The sequence below is a fragment of the Corapipo altera genome, unplaced genomic scaffold, assembly GCF_003945725.1.
Source record: "Corapipo altera isolate COAL_440 unplaced genomic scaffold, ASM394572v1 131037, whole genome shotgun sequence".
Classification (NCBI taxonomy): Eukaryota; Metazoa; Chordata; class Aves; order Passeriformes; family Pipridae; genus Corapipo; species Corapipo altera.
In genome coordinates this window covers 1,092-10,342 of record NW_020885324.1, presented here as the reverse complement: position 1 = coordinate 10,342, position 9,251 = coordinate 1,092, and the positions used below count along the sequence as shown (strand labels likewise).

The window sequence follows — 9,251 nt, the reverse complement described above, 5'->3', positions numbered from 1 at the left end:
TTTTTTGGTGGGTCCCCCTTTCCCCTCTTTTGGGGTGGGTCCCCCTTTCCCACTTTTATAGGTGGGTCCCTTCCCAACTTTGTTGGTCTGGGTCCCCCTTCCCCCTCTTTTGGGATGGGTCCCCCTTCCCCCTCTTTTGGGATGGGTCCCCTTCCTCACTTTTACTGGCAGGTCCCCCTCTCCCCCTTTTGGTGTGTCCCTTTTCCCCAGGTGTGTAGCTGTGCCCTGAGGGGTTTTTGGGGTCTGTCCCCCCAGGGTCTGTGCATGGTCATCGGGGGCATCCGACACCAGGAGCAGCGCTTCAACAGCCGCTCCGCCGGCGTCAGCTCCGCCCTGCTCTTCCTCTCCGTGGGAGGTCAGTGGGTAAAAGGGTGTGTCCCCAGCTCTGGGGGGTCCCACCGGGGTTTGGGTGCCCACCCCGTGCCCCTTTGTCCCCACAGGAGTCTTTGCCCCGACGCTCTTCTCCAAGGTCTACGGGAAGCTGGTGTGCGGCGAGTGCCACAACGTCACCCAGAACCCGCTGGGCCACTACCTGTGTCACAACTGTCACTTCGACCTGGTGAGGGGACAGGGGGGCCTGGCAGGGGGCTTGGGGTCACCCACGGGCTTGGGATTAACCCAGCTGGTCAGAGCCTGGTGCTGCCGTGCCAGGGTTGTGGGTTCAGTCCCTGTATGACTGTTCATGTCCATGAGCTGGATTTGATGATCCCTGTGGGTCCAGCTCGATTTTGGGATTCAGCACAGGCTTGGGATTAACCCAGTTGGTCAGAGCCTGGTGCTACAATGCTGGGGTTGTGGGTTCAGTCCCTGTATGGCTGTTCATGTCCATGAGCTGGATTTGATGATCCCAGTGGGTCCAGTTTGGGTTTGGGATTAAGCACAGGTTTGGGATTAAGCACAAGTTTGGGATTAACCCAGTTGGTCAGAGCCTGGTGCTAATAATGCCAGGTGGTGGGTTCAGTCCCTGTATGGCCATTCATTTATGAGCTGAGCTTGATGATCCCTGTGGGTCCAGTTTGGGTTTGGGATTAAGCACAGGTTTGGGATTAACCCAGTTGGTCAGAGCCTGGTGCTACAATGCCACATGGTGGGTTCAGTCCCTGTATGGACTGTTCAGTTATAAGCAGGGCTTGATGATCCTTGTGGGTCCTTCCAGTTTGGGTTTGGGATTAACCATGGGCCTGGGATTGACCCAGTGGGTCAGAGCCTGGTGCTGCACTGGGTTGTGGGTTCAGTCCCTGTGTGGCCGTTCATGTCCATGAGCTGGATTTGATGATCCCTGTGGGTCCCTTCCAGCTCAGAACACTCTGGGATTTTCTAACGGGAGTTTTGGGGCTGGGGATGCCCTGACCCCCCAACTCTGGTGCTGGGGGGTGGCAGCAGGGCTGTCCCTTGTCCCCCATGTCCCCACTGACCGGTGCTCTCTCCACAGATGGACAACAACGGCACCCTCTACTACAGCCACGTCCAGTGCGTGTCCTGCTCCTGCTCCCCCATCCCTGCTGCTCCCTGGGGGTCTCCAGGCCGGGCCCTGGTGGCCCTGACGTGTCCCCCGTGTCCCACAGACCCCTGGTGTACACGGTGTCCCTGCTGCTCCCCGCCGGGTACCTCGTGGGGCTCTGCTTCACCCTCAAAACCCACTCCCACATCTACGACATCCACGTCAGCGACTGCCACAGTGAGTGTGTCCCCAGGCCCCATTCCCGGTGCTCCAGGGTGTCCCACAGTGTCCCTGTCCCTCCCAGTGCCAGGACACCACCACAGCACCGTGGTGCACTGTCACTGTGGTCCCACTGTCCCTGGTCCCAGTGTGTCCCTGTCCCTCCCCAGTGCCAGGACACCACCCCAGTGTTGTGGTGCACTGGTCCCACTGTCCCTTGTTCCAGTGTGTCCCTCGTCCCACTGTCACTGGTCCCAGTGTGTCTCTGTCCCTCCCCAGTGCCAGGCCACCATCCCAGTGACATGGTGCACTGGTGCCACTGTCCCTGGTCCCAGTATGTCCCTGATCCCAGTGTGCATCTCTGACCCTCCCAGTGCCAGGACACCACCACAGCCCCGTGGTGCACTGGCCCCAGTGTGTCCCTGGTCCCCAGTGTGTCTCTGTCCTCCCCAGTGCCAGGCCACCACCACAGCCCTGTGGTGCACTGTCACTGTGGTCCCACTGTCCCTGGTCCCAGTGTGTCTCTGTCCCTCTCAGTGCCATGACACCACCACAGCCCCATGGTGCACTGGTCCTAATGTGTCTCTGGTCCCAGTGTGTGTCTCTGTCCCTCCCCAGTGCCAGGACACCACCCCAGCCCCGTGGTGCACTGGTCCCGCTGGCGTGCCCTGGTCATCCTGCTGCTCTCCACGCTGTGCATGTCGGCCTGTGCCGACCTGGCCACGGAGCACATCAGCCCCATCCTCACCAACTCCACCATCTCCCAGGTGAGACGGGCGTGGGGACAGCAGGGGACACAGGGTTGGGTGACCCTGGGGACCAAGACACCCCAGCCAGGGCTGGGAACCCGCCCTGAGGGTGCGGTTTGAGCCCCAGAAGCCGTGGGGAGAAGGTGCTGAACTGCTGCTCGCCCCGGGGAGCTGCAGGCTGTGGTTGGACCAGGCCGGTGTCCCCTGTCCCCTGCAGTACTTCATCGGTGTCACCGTGCTGGCCATGGTGCCTGAGCTGCCAGAGATTGTCAACGGCATCCAGTTCGCCCTCCAGAACAACCTGAGCCTCAGGTGAGGTGGCTCCAGGGAGGAGTTCTGGGCTGCTGCCCCTGCCCTCTCCCGGTCCCTCCCGCTGCCCTGGATGGGCTGCCCAGCCCCTGGCGGGTCAGATCTTGCCAACCTCCCCTCGAGGGGGCTCCAAAAGCGGGATCAGAGCGGGATGGGCCGTGGCCGGTTCCCCCCGGGGCGGGTTTCCCTCACTCCGAGGGCGGCTCCCGAGTCCTCCTTCCTCCCCCAGCATCGAGATCGGGAGCTGCATCGCCGTGCAGGTCTGCATGCTCCAGATCCCCATCCTGGTGCTCTTCACCATCTTCTACGTGAGTGCAGAGCCCGGGGGACGTCCCCCCGCGGGGCTGGGGACACACAGGGGGACACGGGGAGGGGACACTCCCACTCCTGGTGTCTCACAGCGGGTCTGATGTCCCCTGCCCCGGTGGGTGGCACGGGGAGGGGGTTCAGGGGTGACACACAGACCCCCCACACCCCCCCGCTGGGGCTGGGGACATCTCACTCATCCCCAAATCCCCCTCATCCCCAAATCCCCCTCATCCCCAAATCCCCCTCATCCCAAAATCCCCCTCATCCCCCTCATCCCAAAATCCTCCTCATCCCCAAATCCCCCTCATCCCCAAATCCCCCTCATCCCCAAATCCCCCTCATCCCAAAATCCCACTCATCCCAAAATCCCCCTCATCCCGCTCATCCCAAAATCCCCCTCATCCCCCTCATCCCAAAATCCTTCTCATCCCAAAATCCTCCTCATCCCAAAATCCTCCTCATCCCAAAATCCCCCTCATCCCGCTCATCCCAAAATCCCCCTCATCCCAAAATCCCCCTCATCCCAAAATCCCCCTCATCCCAAAATCCCCCTCATCCCGCTCATCCCAAAATCCCCCTCATCCCAAAATCCCGCTCATCCCCAAATCCCGCTCATCCCCCTCATCCCAAAATCCCGCAGCCCACCAACTTCACGCTGGTGTTCAGCGACCTGCACGTCTACGCCAGCATGTTCAGCGTGGTGCTCATGAACTACATCTTCATGGACGGCAAATGTGACTATTTCCAAGGTGACCTGGGTGGCCCCGTGGCTCGTGGGGTGGGGTGGGGGGGTCCTGGATCCACCCCTGGGGGATCCTCGGCACAGCAGCTCCTGGTGTGGGGTGACCTGAGCGATCCTTGGGGGGTTGGTTGGGCACCTTGGAGGTGCTGGAGCTGATCCAAGGGGAATCTTCCCTCACTTTTCACCCTTAAAAAAGGGTTTAAACCCCTTTTAATTGGGATTTTGCAGAGGCCTGTGGAAGTCCTTTACAGGGGGCTCTCCTGGGGTCATTCCTGCTCTCCTGGGGTCTTGGTTGACCATGTTGGAGCTGCTCCAAGGGGAATCACTCCCATTTAACCCTTAAAAAGGGTTTTTAACCCCTTTTAACTGAGATTTTTGCTGAAGCCCACAAAAGTCCTCTACAGGGGCTCATTCAGACCCCAAAACCACCTCCCTCCTTACCCCAGGGAGTAACTCTCTCCCCCCTGCTCTCCTGGGGTCTTGGTTGGGCACCTTGGAGGTGCTGGAGCTGCTCCAAGGGGGAATCTCTTTTTACCCTTAAAAAAGGGTTTAAACTCCCTTTAATTGAGATTTTCTAGAGGCCCATGGAAGTCTTCCAGACCCCAAAACCATCTCCCTCCTTGCTCTAGGGTGTAACTCCCTCCAACCTCCTCTCCTGAGCTCTTGGTTGACCATCCTGGAGCTGCTCCAAGGGGAATCACTCCCATTTAACCCTTAAAATGGTTTAAAATCCCCTTTAATTGGGATTTTGCAGAGGCCTATGAGAGTCCTCCCCAGGGGACTCACCCAGAACCCCCAGGAGGTCTCAGATCCCCTTCCCTCCTTGCTCCATGGAATAACTCCCTCCCCCCTGCTCTCCTGAGCTCTTGGTTGACCATCCTGGAGCAGCTCCCAGGGGAATCCCTTTTTACCCTTAAAAAGCCCTTAAATCCCCCTTTAATTGGGATTTTTGCAGAGGCCCATGAAATTCCTCCACAGGAGGCTCATTCAGACCCCAAAACCACCTCCCTCCTTGCTCTGGGGTGTAACTCCCTCCCCCCTGCTCTCCTGAGCTCTTGGAACGATTCCAAGGGGAATTGTTCCCATTTAACCCTTAAACAAGGGTTTAAAATCCCTTTTAATTGGGATTTTTCAGAGGCCCACGAAATCCCTCCCCAGGGGACTCAAATCCATGTCCCTCCTTGCTCCATGGAATAACTCCCTCCCACCTGCTCTCCTGGGGTCTTGATTGACCATCCTGGAGCTGCTCCAAGGGGAATCATTCCCATTTAACCCTTAAAATGGTTTAAAATCCCTTTTAATTGGGATTTTTGCAGAGGCCCACGAAATCCCTCCCCAGGGGGCTCATCCAGGCCACCCCAGGAGGTCTCCAATCCCTTTCCCTCCTTTCTCCATGGAATAACTCCCCCCTCCCGTGGTGTCCCCCCCAGGCACGGTGCTGGTGATGGTTTACTTCATCCTCCTGGCCGTTTACTTCTTCGCCCCCTCTCCCAGTGGCTGCTGAGCTCCGGCCTCTCCCGACCCGCGGCGGCTTCCAGGAGTTCTCCGGGATCTCAGGGACTGGCTCCGGGCTGGAAGCACCATTCCCAGAGCTCCTGCTGCCGCCCGGCCCCTCCAGGGGGGGATTTGGGAAGGGTGGGAAGGGTTGGTGGCCGTGGAATTGCTCCTGGGATGAGTCACGGAGGAGTTTCCCAAGGGGCACTTCCAGCCCCCCTGGCGCGTCCCAAGGGACGTTATCCCTAAAAAGGAGGGGCTGGAAGGGGGTTCCCGGGACAGACCCTTCCCTTGGGAAGCGTTGCACTGGGAGAAGGGGCTGGGGAAGGTGATCCCAGGGAGGGAGTCGGGGTTTTGGGATCACGGGGAGGGGGCTGTTCGGAGGCGCCCCGGGGGGTTTCGGAGCAGTTTGGGCATTAAAGCACTTTTTGTACAAACCACACACGGGGTGGGCTCTCCTTCCATGATCCTTGGGGATGGCTTGGTTGGAGCAGGACAGCATTCCATGTCAGCATTCCATGTCAGCATTCCACGTCAGCATTCCATGTCCTCTGTCTCAGCGCCACCGGGCTCTGTGTTTCTCCAGGGCCTTCCCAAAGCTCCAGCCTGGAGTCCTTCCAAAGTCCTTCCCAGCCTGGCCTTGTCCACCAGGCCGTGTCCTTCCTTCTCCAGGCTCTCCCAAGGAGAAGTCAGGGATTGCCTCCCCCCCCCCAGCAGTTTTTTGGGATGGGGGATTGTTTGAGCTTGGCACAAGCTCCTGGGAGCTCCCGGAGCACTTCAACAATCCTGGAATGGTTTGAGTGGGAAGGGATTTTGGGATCAACCAGTTCCAACCCCGACACCTTCCACTGTCCCATGTTGCTCCATCCAGGCCTTGGACACTCCCAGGGATCCAGGGGCAGCCACAGCTTCTCTGGAATTTCCATTCCAGCCCCTCCCCACCCTCCCAGCCAGGAATTCCTTCCCAATATCCCATCCATCCCTGCCCTCTGGCACTGGGAAGCCATTCCCTGTGTCCTGTCCCTCCAGGCCTTGTCCCCAGTCCCTCTCCAGCTCTCCTGGAGCCCCTTTAGGCCCTGGAAGCGGCTCCAAGGTTTTCCTGGAGCCTTCCCTTCTCCAGGGGAACCCCCCCAGCTCTCCCAGCCTGGATTTCAAACCCCCAGGGAGCAGCCCCAGCTCCTGATCCCGCCTCATTCCCGGCTTTTCCCAAGGCCTTTGGGAAGCTGCTCCCAGGGTCCGGGGGGATGCTCCGGGTGTTGTTCCCGGGCTGGGAATGTTTCCCTCCGGGAGCAGGAAGTGCTGGGATGAGGGACAGGACAAAGCCGGGCCTTGGGCTGGTTCAGTACCAGAGCTCTAAACCCGATCCCAAGCCCTGGCAGATCCCAGGATACAGGTAAGGAGGCTCCTGTGCCCCTTCCCTCTCCAGCTCCATGGGGATCCAAACTGGGAATGGCAGTGCTGCTTATGGGAATGTTGGGCTCTGGAATGTCCTGGGCTCCCCCCGGGATTCCCGGGAGCAGCAGCTCCTTAGGGATCAATGAAACTGCTTTGTTTTCCCAGCTTGGACAATCCTGGCACCGGCATGGATGGTCTGGGAGGATTCCTGGGCAGGGATGGGAAAGGGTGGGATGGGAGGGTGGATGTGGGAGAACCCGCTCAGTGCCGTGGGATTGAGGGAAACAGGGAATTCCTGGGCTTTCCCTGTGTCCTGTCCTCATCCCAGGCCCCGCCGTGGCTGCTCCCATCTCCTCTCCATCGCTGCTGGATCCTTTCCCTTAGGGAATTGTAATCCAAGCTTTTCTCCTTCCCAAAGCCCCCCAGCAGGAATCCCAGCAAACCCTCCACTGGGAGCCCAAAACAAGTCCCTGTTTTAGGAAAAGCAGCTTCCAAGATCCCCTCATGCTCCAGCCACACCTGGGTGCTGGAATGGGAGCAATCCCTGGAAATCCAGCAGCGGGTGAGGCCTTTACCCGATTTATGGGATCCCTGGGTGTTTATTCCATGGTTTTCCCGGTGGGAGCAGCTCCAGGCTGTGGCTGGAGGGTCCCACAGGGATGTTGAAGACCCCGGTGAGTCTCCCTCCCCTTCTCCAGGCTGGACAATCCCGGTGCCCTCAGACATTCCCGGGATGGCCCTTCCAGACCCTTCCCCGCCCTCAGGGAGCCAACAGCTCCTTCCCAAGTTGGAAAACTTGGCCTTCCTTGGAGCCCCGTGGCCCAGGAAGATGTTGGAGAGCCCTGGGATGACGATGGAGCCCCGTGGAACCCCCCCAGTGCCCGGTGCCAGCCCGGTGTCCCCCCATTCCCGGGAATTCTCTGTTCCCAGTCCGTGAGCAGGTTGCTCACCTCCCACAGGGTGTGTTTATCCAGCTGTATCCTGGACAGCTTTTCCAGAAGAATCCTGGGAGAGGCAGTACCACAGACTGCACCTGCTGGCTCTCCTGGACCAGCCAGGTGGGATTCCCTGTCCCAGAAGGAAATCAGTGGGATGAGCAGGAATTTCCCCTCCCGACCCTGTGCTGGGTGTTGTCCCTCCAGCTGCTTTCCAACACTTCCTGGAATAATCTTTTCCATGATTTTACCAGGCCTGGATTTTCCAGGCTCCTCCTCCTCGCCCTTCCCGAAATTCCCCACCTTCCAACCGGCTGGGACCTCTCCAGATTCCCAAAAATCATGGAGAGAGGGGCTTTGCTTTCCTCCCTCGGAGGAAAGCTCTGGAGTTTTCCAGAGCAAGGAAAGAGCCTCAGGAAGCTGCTGGCTCACAGATATCCAGGCTTGGATGATCCTGGGAACAGTGGGAGATGCTCCTGGAAGGGGAGAACCAGCACAGGGATGAGCAGGATGCTCCAGGAAAAAGGTCCTGGCAGGACCGGGAAGGCAAAGGTGGATGTTTGGGATGGAAGGATCCCAAACCAGGAACCCTTCCCAGAGCTGCCAGGGGGGGGCTGGATCCAGCTCCCCAGCCAGGAGCAGCGGGATCTGCAGCCAGGGAGGCTGGGAAAGAGGTTGAACAACATCATGAAGGTTGGGAAAGACCCCCAAGATCCAAAACCTCCCAATTCCAAGGAAAAGACCCAAGGACCCTGTTGCTCCGAAGCGCCCCGGGAAGCCTCAGCTTCGATTTTTCCTGAGCCTTGGAGGGGGAAAAAAAGCAGGAAGTGAAGGTGGAGAAGGAGGAAAACACCCACCCAGGCCCAGGGAAGGTGAGTTTTTTTTGGGATGGTGAGTTCTCCGGGATGGCAGCGACGGCAGCAGGCAGGACCCTCGGGATCGGTGCCGCGGAGACGCCGCTCCGGTTTATTGGGATGGGAATGCAGCCTCTGGAAAGGGAACTAAAAGCCCAGTTTGGAGCTGGAAGCCCAGCCCTGGGGGAGCGGGAAAAGCTGATGTTTAAAAGAAAAGGCACTTAAAAAAATGGGCTGAGACGGGAAAGGAAGGATTTAGCGGGAATTCCGGGCTCCGGAGCCGAGCTGAAGGTCCAGAGCATGGAGCCCCTCCTTCCCTGCTCCCTTGGATCCCTCTCCCTGCTCTTTCCCCCCGGGATTTCCTGGGCCTTTCCACGCTTAAAACCGGTTTTAAAGGGAGCAGGGACGGCGGTGATACGAGGAAAAGGGCCGGGAATGACGCGTGGGAAGGAGGGAAAGCGGAAAAACCGGGAGAGGCCGAGAGCTGGGGGGGGGGTTTGGAGCCCAAAATCCACGGGGTGAGTTTTCCTGGGGCTCATTCCATGAGCAGGAAAGGTTCAAAGACAGCCTCAGGCAAAGCTTCTCCCTCCCCACTCCTGCTCCAGCTCCATGGAGGGGCAGCTTTTCCCTCTGGTTTTCCAAGGAAACCTCTCTCAAGGAGGGGCAAGGGGGGGTTGTTTCCAAGCGCTGCTCCGGGGAAAGCTGCGGGAATACGGCCCGGGAAACACGTGCAAAAAGCAGGAGGGACTGTTGGGAATTGTTGGGATGGGAGAGGGGGAGCTCAGGGGGGATTGTTGGGATGGG

General features: G+C 59.1%; 1 protein-coding gene across 1 annotated transcript in view; it reads left to right on the top strand.

Moving 5' to 3' along the window:
- LOC113940390 (low affinity vacuolar monovalent cation/H(+) antiporter-like) overlaps positions 1 to 5,366 on the top strand; it is a 14,694-nt gene extending 9,328 nt beyond the window's left edge. Inside the window, 9 exon segments of the mRNA XM_027631530.1 lie at positions 256 to 355; positions 441 to 559; positions 1,433 to 1,470; positions 1,566 to 1,678; positions 2,279 to 2,427; positions 2,627 to 2,721; positions 2,948 to 3,026; positions 3,668 to 3,776; positions 5,200 to 5,366. Of these exon segments, the coding sequence (XP_027487331.1) occupies positions 256 to 355; positions 441 to 559; positions 1,433 to 1,470; positions 1,566 to 1,678; positions 2,279 to 2,427; positions 2,627 to 2,721; positions 2,948 to 3,026; positions 3,668 to 3,776; positions 5,200 to 5,273 (876 nt within the window). The 3' untranslated portion in view covers positions 5,274 to 5,366.
- Positions 5,367 to 9,251: the final 3,885 nt, after the last annotated feature.